A 17,128-nucleotide genomic window follows, 5' to 3' on the forward strand; every position below is an offset into this window, starting at 1 on the left:
AAAACTTTAGTTAATTTGTGCACGAACACTTGTTTGTAATTTCTTTTGGTTATTGGTAGAATTTTCTGTTCTGTGCATAAGTTAGTTTGCATGGTTTCTTTAACATTTGAAAGCACAACATTGAGCACAATTAGAAGGACAATACATCAGAGACCAAAAGAACGATAGATCTTCACAAATATACAAAGATCCAACCTAAAAGGTCGGTAGGTTGACCATAAAACAATTAGCGGACGACACAAACCATAAGAGAAATAGAAGCCTAGCACAAAATCAGCTAGGAAAAAAAAAAAAAGCACCATCTACAAATACAAGTAGAGGGGAGATAACTATCTATCTACACTACACATGCTCTCCCTCATCCCAGCCCTTACACCCAAGGTTGTTCGAATAGCCCTCCCTGATAAAGGATTAGAATCAGCCCTTACGCCCAAAATGATCAAACAAAGTTCTGATACAAATTGTTGGAATTTATTAAGTGCTCTGATACAACTATTGGATTGGATTGAGTGGAGGTGTACAAGGATAGACCCCTCTTGGCTTTGCTCGTTCCTTGATGATGATGTAATTGTTTGATAAGTTCTTCATGAAATTTCTTCTCTCTTTTTTTTTCTTGAAAAAAGAGAGATTAAGTTGAATTTGGACCATATGCCTAAAAATTGAGGTGGTATTTATGCTTGAATATTGAGCATTGACTTTGACTTGGTCGTCGTCAACATACCTGTCCATGTCAATTAATGCCATGTTCTAGTTGTGAGTATGACCAATTTGGCTTGCCTTGTGGAAAATTTGGGCTTGATGTGGAAGGCCTGTAAAATTATTGATTATTGACTAGTTATGGCCAATTTGGTATTATTGTGCTGTGAAAATAATCGCTGTCAGCATGGACTTGTGGGAGAGATAATCTCAAGGTTTGAGAAGAAGGGGTTTGATAATCCAAGAGACAAAAGCAGAGTGTTTGTGGTCGGGTGTGGTGGGGGAAAGGGTTTAGGGTTTAGGGTAATGAGTATAATTTGGTGAATTTTATTTTTTAAATTCTGTTTCTTTATAATTCATTTTTGTCAGTTAATTGACGAAAATACCCTTAAATTTAATGGAAATTTTAACGGAGCTAGACATAGGTGTTGTATTACAACACTTTACAAAGTTCAGGTGGTTAAAAATAAAAATTAAAAGTTCATGTGGTAATGACACACATACCTAAAAGTTTAGGTGGTATTTATGCAAATTTCCCTTTCTGCTTGAATATTGAGCATTGACTTTGACTTGGTCGTCGTGGACATACCCGTCCATGTCACAATTAATGCCATGTTCTAGCTGTGAGTATGACCAATTTGGCTTGCCGTGTGGAAAATTTGGGCTTGATGTGGAAGGCTTGTAAAATAATTGATTATTAGACATTAATAATTGATTATTGACTAGTTATGGCCAATTTGGTATTGTTGTACTGTGAAAATAATCGCTGTTAGATTTTCTGTGGGAGAAATCAACTGTGAGATAAAGCAGTTTGGTGTTTGATAAACTTTTTATTAAAAGTGTTGTTGGTACTAATTCCTGCATAATCAGAAAATGATTCTTGCATAATTATTAAACCTAACACCTCTTCAAAACTGATTCCCGCATAATCAGAAAATGAAAGCACCTCATTAGTTGTTTTCCTTTATAGCTTTCTCTCATATCAATTTTCAACAATAAGTGATTTTCTCATGGTTTTACCAAAAGGGCTGAGCTTCCCAAATTTTTTTAAAATCACTTATCACTCCAAATAAGCAATGTCAAATGGGCACTTAATGAAAGTAGTTCTCTTTTTACTTTTACCTAAAGAAAATGTGTTATTGAAAATGGTACTTAGGTGACAAGGGGTAAATTTAATCACACAAACAAGACACAACAACACAGCAATCTTCACACACTTTAAACCTAGACCAAATACACATATGACTAGTCAACTACTAGTCATGAAACAATCACAACCAAGAGAATACACAGAGCATGCCACAATGTACCTGCAATCCTAGAAGATTACTAGTGACAACCTAGGCACTCAGAAGGACCCGTCAATCTAGGCATCCCCTGTGCTAGCAACAACTATGGTGAAAGTGTGTGAAATCATCATTATCATGTAAACATCAAACAACAGATAAAGATGACTAGTCAACCACCAAGAACACAAACCCAGAAAAATTACAGATATGCAAAACAGATTTTGTTCACCCAGAAACCCACCATTGGGAAAAACTGGGAGTCATCAACCGACCAGGCACTCCACTAAGTAGAAAAAGATTCTTACAAAGGAAACACAACCAAGCTCAAGAAGCACCTAGGTCTATTTAGGAATATGAGCAATACCTCCTTTGTGCAATCTTCTTCTCCAACTTAGCAAAACTTGAAGCTCAGTTCTTCATGGCAATGACAGCTCTTTCTCCTGCTCGTTCATCCCATGGCACTAGCTTGCAAGCTCCAACACAAACCGAAACCAATTTGGATTCAAAGGAGAATGACCAATTTCTTCAAGAAACCATACTCTTGAAGAAATCAATCTTGAATCTGACCTAGATATAAATGAGAAATGATTTAAGTAGCTAGATGCAGATTCGGGTTTCAAAAGCAGTTTTTCAAAAAGATATCAATTGGAAAAACTCATAGATGAAATATTTGGTTCTCTCTTGAGGAAGAAGAAGAGAAAGATCGCAAGCCAATCTTTCCAAAACTTCCTCCCCAAAAGAGACAATTGCCAAATGAGAAATCGTGGCCTTTACAGACCAAAAAATTCCTTAAGTCAGAAACCCACTTGGCAGCAGAGAGAGAGAAAGAAGAATAGGACAAAACAGTTTGTTATCCAGCTGGAAGCAAGGATGACTAGTCATATGAGAAATGGATGACTAGTCATCATTTTATTAAGATTGTTTAATGTAATGATATGCAATGCTCAATACCTTTGTCAACTTGCTTGAGCCACCATAGAGTAGAGATTAGAGAAGAGCACCAATAAAAGTTTTCCCTAATCTAGACTTGAGCTTGATAAATTACATTACGCATCCTATTACAAAGTTGTCAAGGGAAGCCAAAAGAAAATAGTAAAAACCATACATTAACAGTTATTATTATTATTATTTGTCATTTTGTTTTTGGCTAGGGAGGGAGAGAGAGTCATAAGCACTACTACAAAAAGGCTAATAGGAATCGGGGAAAAACCGATGCCTTTTATTATCACATACCGATGCCTCGTAAGATGATGCTAAAGGGGGTTGTAAAAGGCATTGAGGAAAACCCGATGTCTTTTACAGAAACAACATCGATTTCTTTAACCAAAGTTTTGCGTCAACATCGGTTTCTAAAAATGTCAAAACTAAGTAAACACCAATATTTTTATAATTATTATTAGGTAAGATATATTTCTTGACTGAGTAATGCTAGAAAGTGAAGTATCCCATTAGCTAATAAAACATATTATTAGTACTAGAATGGTTTGGTATACATATCTTTGCTGCACGGTAGCTAGTCACTGTCGAAACTTCGAAAAAGTCGTATGTGAAATATATTATGTGCACAAATTTCCCATTGATATAATATTAGGCTTCAATCACTGGCCAACTAGAGTGGCTAAACTATAATTAAGGTGATTCTAGAATGAAAGTTCTTATCCCATGATCAATTGTTAATAGCCCATTGATTATTATTAATTTACCCATTGGACATTTTCCACGAGTAAGACTGGTGTAATTGTCAACTCTTTTTGTGTTAGAAATTTTCTCGCACATCTGAGATTCTCAAACTGATGCTTGGATTTCAGGTTGTGTAATTGGGTGCGGGTAGGGATGTACTTGAATTAGAAACTTAACAAAAAGCCCCACGAGTCTGTCCCAGTAAATCGATCAATCTTACGAGTGGTTTGAAATGCCTCTAGACATTATTCATAAAGTCTTGATTGAGGATAGTTGCAATTGGAATCACATAGTTTCCTACTTCTTTCTAGTTTTTGATTAAGTTTTCCTCCTACCATCGAGCTTTACAAAAAAATTAAAATTAAAATTAAACCAAGAGAATGTAAACATAACAATACGCAAGAAAATTGAAAACTTTGGAGACGGGGCCTAATATTTATGGTAATATGACCTTAAGTTAATACAAGAACATAGATCAAACAAGAAGCCTAATTCATGCACTTGAGCAACATCCAAGAAATATGGAAGATTACAAACTTGGAAGATGAAGCCTGACTTCTGCGATATGAAGAACTTATATCAATACTAGAAGTCTAGAACAGAGCCAAAACAAGAGCCCGAATTCATGCTTTTTTTCATGATTAGCTACAAAGGCATAATGGAACTCAAGCAGAAGCATCATGTACTCGTACCAGTACTACCTCACGGAGGGAGTTAGCCTAACGATCGAATTGTCAACCATTAACGCATTGGAATTATCCAATTCAGCTACACGGCTATGATTTGTTCGAGCACATTCTGTTGCCAAACACTCCCTCAAATCCACCACTACTTGGCTCATGCTTGGCCTCTTGATGGCATTTATGGATACACAAGCCATTGCTATTTCCACAGCTTTCCAGACGGAGTTGGTATTGAAATCTCCCTCTAACCTTGGATCGACGATGTTGTTAATGTCTCCATTTGCAAGTATGAAACCAACCCATTGACTTATGTGAATTCTCTCATGCGTCCTCGTTAAAACAGGTCTGCTTGTGATAATCTCCAACAGCACAACCCCAAAGCTATAAACGTCACTTTTCTCATTTAACCTGTTTGATAGGTAGAACCTGCCAGCCAAACCGTATATACATGGAACTCATCAGATCACATTTTCTGATGCAAAGGACGTTGCTAAAATGTCCACTTTTTTTTCTTTCCTAATTCTTCTTGCTGTTTTAGTTAATTTGTGTTTGCTTCCCAGACTTGTTGCGAATTTAAGTACTACTAGGGAAATTCCCGGACTTGCTGTTTTAGTTACTAATGGGAAAATTATAAGTACGAAATACTTACTCAGGATCAAGGTAGCCAGGAGTGCCAGCAAGAAGGCTGGATGCATGAGTTCCATCATTAGTAGGGAAATTTCTAGACAGGCCAAAATCAGATATTTTGGCTTGGAAATTTTCATTCAGCAAGATGTTTGTTGATTTCACATCTCTGTGCATTATAGGCGGCTTACAACCACAATGCAGATACTCCAATCCTGCATTTTAAAATTCTTACATTTCTCACATAAAAATTCAAACAATAAAAGAGATTCTTGCTAAAAACGAGGATCATGAAAATCATTTTATTAGTTGCAGACCTTGTGCAATATCTGTTGCTATTCGAAGTCTATCGTTCCAAATCAAGATACGTGATCTGCTATCTGCAACCATAAGAAGAACAGGAGTGTAAGCCTTGTTTCTTTCTGTCTTAACTTACAAAGGAGCCCCAATCATATGGTGGTGCAAGAATTAAGTTACAGAGTTCCCAAAAATTTGGAAGTACTACTTGCAGTCAAACCTGAAAGATGGTTCAATAAGTTTCCATTGGCCATATACTCATAGACAAGCCCTACGTTGGTTTCGTCTTTGCAATATCCAACAAGGCCTGTCAAGTTTTTATGATGAACTCTCATAAGAAGATTAACCTGCAATATAAGAGCCCACAAATAAACACATGTCAATTCATCACATAAGATTGAGCTCAAGACACTGTGTTAGTTTATTTAATTTGACAAACATGCCTCTGCATGAAATTGTTGGAACCCTTGAACAGATGATGCTGAAAGCATCTTTATAGCCACTTGAGTATGTTCCATGTAGCCATGATAAACGGTTCCAAATCCACCTTTGCCAAGAACCCTCTCAAAGTTGTTGGTCATCTTTATTATCTCAGAATATGTAAACTGTCGCTTTGTTGATTCTAATGACCCGTATTGAGGGCTTGCTTTTTCATCTATGACATCTCCTCCTAAAAACATGACAAGTTTAATGAGCATGTATCTTATACAACCAAAACGTTCAGTCTTCATATTTATCGCCGAAAGAAATTACTTTAACATATATTGGAAGTCTTACCCTCATGCCTATTCCTTTTGAGGCTCCACCACCAGATAGCTACTGCAACTAACAAGAGGATGGAAATTCCAGCGGTTGGCACTACTATGGGAATAATGAAATTGTGCTTCTTCTTTAATTTGCAAGAACCATGCCGATATAGATGTGGATTGTTGCACAAACTGAGATCAAATGGTTGGAAACTGCAGTTAGATTTTGATAAATTCTAATAACTGATTTTATAAAATAAGATGTTATAAAACTCTCAATAATCAGATTCTAAGGAAATACCTGATAATTACATAACTTTGGATTCTAAGGATATTTAAAAATTAATAGAAAACACTTATGGTATGTTAATACAAAATTAAAAGGACAAACTACAAAAGAGACCACCCCAACTATAGGGTCATTTTTAAGTTCATACCCATCTTTGGGGACATTTACAAGTACATACTCAAAGTCAGGGAAAACCTACAAATTTTCTCCTCCGTTACACAAACCGTTAATAACTCTGTTAAATGCTGAAGTGTCAACATAGGCCCCATTTTTATTGACATGGAACTCTAGATTGACAAACAAATAATAAAAAAATTCTTTACTTTTTAAAAATTAAAAAGAAAAAGTATATCTCCTTTCCTCCTACCTAGCGCCGCCATCAGCAACCCACCCCGATCCAAACCCCACCCCACTACAGCAACCATACAGCCTGGGGGGTCTTTTCCGTGACTTTGACTATGTACTTGTAAATGTCCCCAAAGGTGGGAATATGAACTTGAAAATGACCCTATAGTTTGGGGGGGTCTTTTGTAGTTTGTCCAAATTAAAATACAAAAGACTGAATTTTAGGGTGTGCAAAACACTGAATTTGAAGGGCTTGATTTACTAAGAAAAGCATACCTTAATAATAGAAAACCATTATTCTTTCTTTCAATCAGTCCTACCGGAACCGAGCCTGTGAACTTGTTTTTCTCCAAGTTTCTACAAAGATAAAATCTATCACGATGCTTTCTAACAAACTAAGCATTTACAGTACTTTAGACATATAACCAAATAACTTACAGGACAGTCAAATTCTGGAATTTAGACAAAAATTCTGGAATTGGTCCTGTTAAGTTGTTGTTTGATAGATCCCTGAAATCATGACCAGCTCAATTCATTTGCATTAAACGGAATTGTCTACCTTCTCATTACATTAGCAAATGCAGTAAGACCACTTACAAAGACTGTATCATTCTGAGATTGGATATAGAAGCAGCTATCTCCCCTGTTAAGCCACTCGAGGACAAGTTCCTGATTGTATGTTTTGTAACTTCACTAGTGAACACGTGAGGTAGAATTAACTCAAATATCAGAAGTTTGTTTGAAGTCACATATACTTACAAGGATATTATTCTTGGTGACTCAAATTCTTGATGGTTACACTTTACTCCTTGCCAAACGTAATCTTGAGGGGCACATGGATCTCCTTGCCAATTTCTTTTAATATTATAAGTTGACTTGATCGATGCGATTGCGTCAACTAATATTTTCACACGCAAACAGAAGATTTCATCAGAAGAATTCATATGTACACTTCCATACTGGTAAGGTACTAAACGATAGGAAGCCACTTGTGTAAGGAAGAACTAATTAGTTAGTGGTTACCATCTTCTTGGTTTGTTTCTGCTTCTACGAAATGTTTAACCATATAAATCTCGAAAGCATTGAGGATAGGTGGAAGGGTAGAGTTCTTGGCCCTGGTGATTGAGATATTAGCATATTGTCCACCAGTGCTCCAAGCGTTAGTGCTGTAAATGGTATTTCTTAAGTATTGAGGAGCAAATGGCCCAAAAGTGCCGGCTCCGTCCCAAAAAACGTATTGCAATCTAGATTGGTTGAGTTGGAGGCTTTCAACTTCTGCAAAGTGCAGGTAACCGTAATATTCAGCATCTTTGTCTGGCAACAAGAAAATAATACTCAAGGAATCACATGGATTTTTTGGCGTGGAAGCAGTGCGCATAACAACAGATGGAAGTTGGTAAGGGTCGCCAGAGTCAGAGTTGATCGTGGATGTGGTGTTTAATTGTGTCCAATCATCAAAGTCATTATAGGCACACCAGATTCGATCAAGGATATCCAGTGGATACCTAATTAAAGCCAACGTTCTATCAGAATATAATCAAAATTTAAAGTTTCAAGGATTGCGCGCGCACGCACACACACATATATATAATTCATTGTTAGGTAGAAGACGACTCACCTGTATCCTGTCCAATTATGTCTTCGGCCCGTGTCATACCGGGAGACAAGTGCCAACGACCCCGTTTTCGTTTGATAAGATGCATTGGGTAAAGGCCTGAGTTCTAGAGCAGATATAAATGGAACCCCGGAGCCTGTGTTCACTAAACAAACATGTATATAGTTTCGGAGTGGGACATATATGAGCTCTTTGTCCATGTCTGCATCGGAGGCATTTTCAAACCTAACCGTATCCCACAAATTAGGTCCAAGGTGCAGTTCAAATTCTTGTTTCTTATCTTGGCCATCATAATTCCCATATAAAAAATTTGCTCGGATCAAATATTTGTTGCCGCGTGTAACATTTATCTTGTAGCAATTCCTGGCTCCTTCGGGGAAGCTCCTAACAGACCCGCATGGGTATTGATAGTTATTCATGTTAGGTAGGGATTTACTTTCACCAGTGTCTATGAAGGTTGCATCGGAAATGTAGTTAATGCCAGTGTCCGGTTCAGAATAACCTGAATCTGTCGGGAGGCCGCAATCTATGCTAATGAACCCTGAGATATATAAACACGTATACGTAAAAAAGAGAGGTATATATCTTAGCTATACACTGTGCTTCCAAAATTAAAGATTTATTTTTTCTTGCTGCTGATATATTTACCTGATTGATCATCTCGGGAATGAACAAGCAGCATCAGATTAAGAGTGAAACCTGCAAGCAGAAAGAGGAGTTGCTTGGATGTCCACGACATGACTACAAGGGAAGCAAAGACACAAATTTAAGTAAGTATTTTGTGTTGAATTAATGGATATCATTTTATATAGACAAGTAGTTAACATTGCTCTAGTGGATCATGTTGTTACAAGGGATGTGGCTTAACTTAATTCTAAGTCAAGCCTACACTTTTTTCTTCCGTAATCAGGGAACCCATTCCCCAAGGTAGGGAATGAATATTGCGGGTATGAAGGCGGGAATGGGGGAAAAAAGCTTAACGGGTATAGAGATGAGAATGACATACCTACCTCCGATTCGACCCATTGCCATCCCCACAAGTAAGGCTTCTTTAATAGAAAGTTACATTAGAGATGACTAATTTGCTAAGACATTAATTGTGTGGAAATTCTGGCTTGATTGGGGAGACCGTGTGGGATCTAGGAAAGACTTGTAAAACATTAACCCATTCACCACTTCTACCGAAGCTACAGCCAAGTCGTGGTTGGTCCACAATTATATGCAAAAGGATGCATGATTCAATTGGGTTGCGATCAGAAAGATATACCAGTACGTTGAAACATTAAATTTTTTTTTTTCTCACCATATCAATAATTGATATGGTACCGGCAATTTTCTATTAAACAATTAGATATCCCATCAATAATTCACCACTTTTACAAAAAGCTACTGCCAAGTTAAGTCGGGGTTGGTCCACAATTAGATAAAAAAAGATGCATGGGAGAGCTGGTAAGGTGGGAGAAAAACTTGGTTGCAATGGGAATATCTTTTTTGACATGCGAGAACAAGTTGTGTTGAGGGGATTTAGAGCTCCATCATACCAGGTCATCATTATGGTGGTCAATTTGAAACATTTCACTTTTGCAGTATGCAAACACCATCTGATTTTTAAGAGATGGTAGCCATAGCAACATAGGAGTCTGGGAAGTGTAATACCCCGACTCCAATTTAATTCATATTTTAATTTATTTAAGTGAAATTACGAATTTACCCTTGGGGTAAGGGTATTTTGGTCATTTTCTTCTTCGGAAAGATTTTGGGGCAGTGACTAGTATTTTCGGGTAGGTTGTACTGAGACGAATCCGTAGACGTGCGGTAGGCTTGAATCGGAGTTGTAACGAAGAAAGATTTGGGGATCAAAATAAGTTCAGTGGCAAAACCGTAATTATTTCGAAAAGGGTTAGAGTAAAAATCTGTTTTTTTTCACTTTCTACCCCACTCTCTCTCTCTCTCTCTCTCTCTCTCTCTCTCTCTCGTAGTGCTACCAGTGTTAGTTTTGTCTTGTGTCTTACTGATATTGCAATTGTATTGCTTCAATTGATCGTTTTAATAGTATTAAAATTGACAACGTGAAACAAACAAAATGAAGCAGATATTAAAGTACTGTTTTATCATTGTTTACTACATAAAAATGCCTTAATTGCCCACTTACCAGCTATGCATACATGTGTAGGAGTTTGCATATGCATATGTAACCATGTCCTTGGTGTTAGAATATAAAATAACTGTGGGCTCACATTCTAACAATTTAAGCTTTTAGGAGTAGTGTAAACCAACAAACTTATCATGGTGTTAGAGAAGGAGATCCTAAGTTTGAATCCCTGTATTTTCATCCCCTAATGTAAGTTAAATTCCACATTGGGCTCTCTACTGGTGGGAAGAGGTCCACATGTGAGTGAGTGGGACTGTGGGAGTGATTGAATATGAAATAATCGTTGGTTCATATCCTAATAGTTTCAACTTTTGAAAACATTGGTGAACCAACAAAATTTATCAATTGGTAGACTGCTTAGCATCACGAAACTGCTTTTAACTTTTTATTTTTGCTAGTTTAAGTGATAGTTTGGTTGTTCTCAGTTGGTTTGTTGTTTGAAAGGATTCTCAGTTTTTCTTTTAATTTCAGGTTTATATCAATGTGTCATCACTTAATGCTCATTTCTCCCCATCCATATATGCTGCAATTCTGGGATTAATTGCTTACCTAGTTGCTCTGCAATCGAGCTCTGAATCTGTATCCTTGGAAACTATTGATTCATTTAATGTCTCATCAAAGGGATCGAGGAGTCCTGTTTTCGGTTTCTCTACCAATGTCAAACTGGGGACAGTTAGCTGTCGTGTAGAACTTGAAAATGAGAAAGAAAACAGTTCATACATTATGCAATGGAAATTTGGGAGTGCCTCGTAAACAAAATGAGAGACAGGCACTTCTAATGTTCAAGAAAGATCTCAAGGATCCTTCAAATAGGCTTTTATCTTGGGTTGGTGGGGGAGATTGTTGCAATTGGACTGGAGTTGTCTGTGACAATTTAACCGGTCATGTCCGTGAGCTGCACCTTGGAAATTATTATTCAGATGCGTATCTGAATTACAGTTTGTATCAAGAAAACTCTTTGGGTGGCAAGGTAAATACTTCTCTACTAAATTTAAAGCGTCTGAGCTACATGGATCTAAGCAACAATGATTTTGGAGGAATGCAGATTCCTAGCTGCTTAGGTTCTCTTAAAAGTTTAAGATATCTTAACCTCTCAGACTCAAAAGTTCGCTGGAATAATTCCGCATCAATTGGGAAATCTCTCAAGTCTACACTCTCTAGGACTCCAGGGTAAAAGCTACTACTGGATGAAGGTTGAGAATCTCCAATGGCTTTCTGGTCTTTCGAGCTTGCAGAACCTGGGCATGAGTGTGTAGATCTTAGCAAAGCATCTGATTGGTTTCAGGTGACAAACACACTCCCCTCTATGCTGGTAGAGTTGCATATGTCCGGTTGTGAACTCAATCAAATACCAGTTGGTGTTGCAAACACGACAAGGCTTAAAGTTGTTAATCTCAGGTGGAACATCATCTGGGGTACCATACCTCAATGGTTGTACACTTGTAGCAATCTTGAGTCCTTATCCCTTTATTGACTCTCTTGCGAGGTGAAATTTCAAGTTCCATTGGAAACTTGAGAGCCATTGTCAATCTTGACTTGTCTGCTAATCAAATTGAAGAGAAAATGCCAAACTCATTGGGAAATCTTTGTAAGTTGACGGTTCTTGATCTGTCAAGGAACTATTTCAATGGCAGCGTATTAGAAATATTGGGGAGCTTGTCAGGGTGTAGTTCACATCAAATGGAGTCACTGAAGCTGTCAACAAATGATTTTTCAGGTCCACTATCCGATCAGCTAGGAAACTTCAGACATTTCCGCCTCCTTGCTCTTTCGAGTAATTCAATATCAGGTCCAATTCCAGTGTCCTTGGGAAATCTGTGATTCCTAGAAGAGGCAATCATTTATGAAAATCATTTTAATCGAACTCTTCCAAAACATAACATAGCACAAACTCATTGGCAAACTAATCAGTCACAACTCATAATCGTTACTCAGTTTGGAGGTTGGATCTTGTGTTTCTTCATGGTTCACCTGATACGATGCGTTCGGTGCTCTGCCAACATCACGGCCAGTCCCATTTCTCTATTTCTCTTGAAGTTTTGGCTTCCTTTTGCCTATTGTCCTTTCAATTTTTTCGTTTTGTTTCATTTATTTATTTATATACTTGATTGAACATCTTGGGAACGACTAGCAGCATCAGATTAAGAGCGAAACCAAGTAGAAAGAGGAGTTGCTTGAATGTCCACGACATGATCACTAAAAGGGAAGCAAGCACACAAATTTAAGTAACATTGCCCTATTGGATCATGTTGTTAAGTCGGATGTGGCTTAACTCAAGCCTACGCTTTTGTCTCATGTTCATCATCCAATTATCGATCGGCAACTCAGAAAGTCATCATACACTTCTCAAAGTCCATTTTTTAAGTTCTGTTAGTTTAGTTAATTTGAACACTTGATTGTAATTTCCTTTGGTTATTATAGTAGAATTAATTTTCTCCCACCAGCGTAGAAGCTACTGCCAAGTCAGAGTTCACTAATATACAAAGTTACATCGCATGCATGACTTGGTCGTCTTGTAGGCCTCTTGTGCGTAACTGTCCATGTCAGAAACGTCATCGTATCATATTATAGGGTGATGATTGATGACCAATTTACGTAGACAATTGTGTGGAAATTTGTGTTTGATTAGAGAAGACTTGTTAAACGGAAAGAATTAGATATTAAGAATTAGACTTATATGAACCATGGCAAAATTAAAGATAACATGGTGATAGTATAACACCAAAATTGATGAGAGCCATCCAGGAGAAGTATGGTTGTTAGGACTGATGGAAGGTGAATATTCAGATTTAAGCATTGGAGAAAAGTTGAGCGAAATAGTGGCACCAATTGATCTTCTTAATGCAGGTTCTAGTTTCAGAATGGATACAAAGCGAGGCAAACATATATGTGCACCCCCACCGTGCGTGCACCCTGCAAACCAACAAAAAAGTGGAAAACGAGGATCAAACTCAAGACCATTTACAAAGAAGGATCTAAGCCAACAACATGAACTCCAAAGGCTTAACAAATGAGACAATAATGCATAGCAACTTATTACAATCATGGTGTATGATTGAGAATCTATATTTTACAGTCTGAAATTTTTGCTGGTAATCGGCAACAAAGCTTCTACAATTAAAGAACTTTCCAGGAGGTTTCAATTGAGGATAACGAAAATGCAGGACATCTTGGATAAGCTATTTTTGGAGCACTGCAAGAACAAACATTTTGGGAAAGCATTTGAGACTGTTGTCAAACCTGGAAACAAGAGTGACGCAGAAGATGGTGGTGGTAAAGCCGAGGAAAATAGCACATCCAGAGATGTCCAATTCAGTTTCTCCGGAAGCTGCTGATGCTCTGCTTCTCGAGTCCAAAGCCATCAGTTATAAGCCAAATAAACTTGCTCTTATTTGGGATTTGTCTGAGTTTTAATATGAATCAAACAACTTATATTTGAGCCTCTCTACCGCGTTTTTTAATATAGGGCCATTTTAATACAATGTTTAAGCCCATTTTACAAAACCCAACCCGTTAGTTATATTAAAAATTAGGTTAGATGTCTTCTTCCCTGCGTAGCCTACACTCCTTCCTCTCGCTGTTTCGACTTCATCTCTCTCTCTCTCGGTCTTTCTTCATGCAGCGCCTCAGTGCCACCTTAAGCATCGACGCCTCAACGGCAAAACGCCAGCCCAGACCAACCCAGGCGACCTAGGCGGGCGCTAGGCGGCCTGGGCTGGGGCTAGGCGGCCTGGGTGGAGGCTAGGCGGCCAAGGCGGGCGCTAGGCGGCCTAGGTGGAGGCTAGGCGGCCTGGGCTGGGCTAGGCGGCCTAGGCAGCGCCCAACTCCCTGTTGTAGTTTATGTTTGTATTTTGAAGCTGTTGTTTTAGTTTTGCTCAAGTTTTCTTTATCTGGAAAATTCAAAATACGCTAGATGCAGTGTACCCTGTCTTGGTTATGTCTTAGCTGAATACCATTGTACTTCCTTCTCTTTTAGTTGTTGAAAATTTTTATTATAGTCTTTTGCATTGTACTTTGTGGTTTACGAGTTTGAGCTGATGCTTTATTTGCACATTGCATTTTCTTTTTCTTTTTCTTTTTAATCATCGTCCACATCTCTGGATGGCGCATCCTATTAGGAAAGCACATAGTACATGCTAGGCTGAATTTCTGACCATGCCTGCCTGAACTAAAGTTAGACCAATCTAGTTAATTTGAAGTAGAATGACTCACTGATCCAGGCAAGAAGAAGCTTATACAAGAAAAGAAAAGTTCAAAGGTTAATCTATATAGAACAATGGTTTGATTTATGGTTACGTAATGGCATAACATGCAGGCTAGTAAAGTCCTGTTGTAATTTATGTTTGTATTTTGAAGCTGTTGTTTTAGTTTTGCTTAAGTTTTCTCTACACTTTAAAATTCAGGGGTGATCTGGAAAATTCAAAATACGCTAGATGCAGTGTACAGGTCCTGCTTATGTATCATACTGTAGCCTTCTACTCTTCGTAGTGCTACCAGTGTTAGTTTTGTCTTGTGTCCTACTGATATTTCAATTGTATTGCTTCAATTTATTGTTTTATCATTGTTTACTACATAAAAATGCCTTAATTGCCCACTTACTAGCTATGCATACATGTGTAGAAGTTTGCATATGCATATGTAACCATGTCCTTGGTGTTAGAATATAAAATAACTGTGGGCTCACATTCTAACAATTTAAGCTTTTAGGAATAGTGTAAACCAACCAACTTATCATGGTGTTAGAGAAGGAGATCCTAAGTTTGAATCCCTGTATTTTCATCCCCTAATGTAAGTTAAATTCCACATTCGGTTCTCTACTGGTGGGAAGAGGTCCACATGTGAGTGAGTTGGATTGTTGGAGTGATTGAATATGAAATAATCGTTGGTTCATATCCTAATAGTTTCAACTTTTGAAAATATTGGTGAACCAATAAAATTTATCAATTGGTAGACTGCTTAGCATCACGAAACTGCTTTTAACTTTTTATTTTTGCTAGTTTAAGTGATAGTTTGGTTGTTCTCAGTTGGTTTGTTGTTTGAAAAGATTCTCAGTTTTTCTTTTAATTTCAGGTTTATATCAATGTGTCATCACTTAATGCTCATTTCTCCCCATCCATATATGCTGCAATTCTGGGATTAATTGCTTACCTAGTTGCTCTGCAATCGAGCTCTGAATCTGTATCCTTGGAAACTATTGATTCATTTAATGTCTCATCAAAGGGATCGAGGAGTCCTGTTTTCGGTTTCTCTACCAATGTCAAACTGGGGACAGTCAGCTGTCGTGTAGAACTTGAAAATGAGAAAGAAAACAGTTAATCCATTATGCAATGGAAATTTGGGAGTGCCTCGTAAACAAAATGAGAGACAGGCACTTCTAATGTTCAAGAAAGATCTTAAGGATCCTTCAAATAGGCTTTTATCTTGGGTTGGTGAGGGAGATTGTTGCAATTGGACTGGAGTTGTCTGTGACAATTTAACCGGTCATGTCCGTGAGCTGCACCTTGGAAATTTTTATTCAGATGCGTATCTGAATTACAGTTTGTATCAAGAAAACTCTTTGGGTGGCAAGGTAAATACTTCTCTACTAAATTTAAAGCATCTGAGCTACATGGATCTAAGCAACAATGATTTTGGAGGAATACAGATTCCTAGCTTCTTAGGTTCTCTTAAAAGTTTAAGATATCTTAACCTCTCAGACTCAAAAGTTCGCTGGAATAATTCCGCATCAATTGGGAAATCTCTCAAGTCTACGCTCTCTAGGACTCCGGGGTAAAAGCTACTACTGGATGAAGGTTGAGAATCTCCAATGGCTTTCTGGTCTTTCACTTGCAGAACCTGGACATGAGTGTGTAGATCTTAGCAAAGCATCTGATTGGTTTCAGGTGACAAACACACTCCCCTCTATGCTAGTAGAGTTGCATATGTCCGGTTGTGAACTCAATCAAATACCAGTTGGTGTTGCAAACACGACAGGGCTTAAAGTTGTTAATCTCAGGTGGAACATCATCTGGGGTACCATACCTCAATGGTTGTACACTTGTAGCAATCTTGAGTCCTTATCCCTTTATTGACTCTCTTGCGAGGTGAAATTTCAAGTTCCATTGGAAACTTGAGAGCCATTGTCAATCTTGACTTGTCTGCTAATCAAATTGAAGAGAAAATGCCAAACTCATTGGGAAATCTTTGTAAGTTGACGGTTCTTGATCTGTCAATGAACTATTTCAATGGAAGCGTATCGAAATATTGGGAAGCTTGTCGGGTGTAGTTCACATCAAATGGAGTCACAAGTCAACAAATGATTTTTCAGTCCACTATCCGATCACTAGGAAACTTCAGACGTTCCCGCCTCCTTGCTCTTTCGAGTAATTCAATATCAGGTCCAATTCCAGTGTCCTTGGGAAATCTGTGATTCCTAGAATAGGCGATCATTTCTGAAAATCATTTTAATCGAACTCTTCCAAATCATTTTGATGGCGGACAGTGTTGGAGTAACTTGGATGTTGACATCTTACTTGTTCCCGTGTGGATGCTATAGAAGTGGTTCTGCCGAGTCTGAGTTTGGGGCGTTGGTAGTCAAGTGATTCTACTCATAACAGGGATGATGTCTAACCTTGGTTGTAACACCCCGACTCCAATTATTTTCTATTTTAATTTAATTAAGAGAAAATATTAATTTACTCTTGGGTTAAGGGTAATTTTGGTCAATTTCTTA

The 17,128-nt window shown here is 37.8% G+C and overlaps 1 protein-coding gene and 2 pseudogenes across 2 annotated transcripts; 2 read left to right on the forward strand and 1 right to left on the reverse strand.

The window, feature by feature from the left end:
• Nucleotides 1–4,060: 4,060 nt before the first annotated feature.
• LOC103342882 (putative LRR receptor-like serine/threonine-protein kinase At1g05700) lies at nucleotides 4,061–9,081 on the reverse strand. Of its 2 annotated transcripts, none has more exons than XM_089050617.1 (13): nucleotides 8,913–9,081; nucleotides 8,268–8,805; nucleotides 7,673–8,154; nucleotides 7,409–7,547; nucleotides 7,247–7,318; nucleotides 7,088–7,159; nucleotides 6,926–7,006; nucleotides 6,047–6,207; nucleotides 5,713–5,936; nucleotides 5,490–5,616; nucleotides 5,290–5,352; nucleotides 4,998–5,187; nucleotides 4,061–4,774 (listed from the first exon to the last, which is right to left on the reverse strand). In XM_089050617.1, exons 1-13 carry the CDS (start codon nucleotides 9,001–9,003, stop codon nucleotides 4,363–4,365), a joined length of 2,652 nt encoding a protein of 883 aa, XP_088906743.1. In that variant the 5' UTR covers nucleotides 9,004–9,081; the 3' UTR covers nucleotides 4,061–4,362. The 2 variants fall into 2 exon arrangements, with proteins under 2 accessions (XP_088906743.1, XP_088906742.1); XM_089050616.1 differs by having other exon boundaries at nucleotides 5,713–5,939.
• A 2,032-nt stretch (nucleotides 9,082–11,113) lies between these two features.
• On the forward strand, nucleotides 11,114–12,237 carry LOC148917919 (receptor-like protein EIX1; annotated as a pseudogene).
• A 3,475-nt stretch (nucleotides 12,238–15,712) lies between these two features.
• LOC148917920 (receptor-like protein EIX1) lies at nucleotides 15,713–16,951 on the forward strand (annotated as a pseudogene).
• The last annotated feature ends 177 nt before the right edge of the window (nucleotides 16,952–17,128 follow it).

Source organism: Prunus mume, linkage group LG4 (assembly GCF_029339155.1).
Source record: "Prunus mume cultivar Tortuosa linkage group LG4, ASM2933915v1, whole genome shotgun sequence".
NCBI lineage: Eukaryota > Viridiplantae > Streptophyta > Magnoliopsida > Rosales > Rosaceae > Prunus > Prunus mume.

Coding starts and splice junctions, on each gene's coding strand:
- LOC103342882 (XM_089050616.1), bottom strand. CDS start 9,003: ATGTCGTGGACATCCAAGCAACTCCTCTTTCTGCTTGCAGGTTTCACT. Junction 7,160..7,246: donor CTCAGAATGATACAGTCTTT/GTAAGTGGTCTT, acceptor TCATGATTTCAG/GGATCTATCAAACAACAACT. Junction 4,775..4,997: donor CCTGGCTACCTTGATCCTGA/GTAAGTATTTCG, acceptor TTTGGCTGGCAG/GTTCTACCTATCAAACAGGT.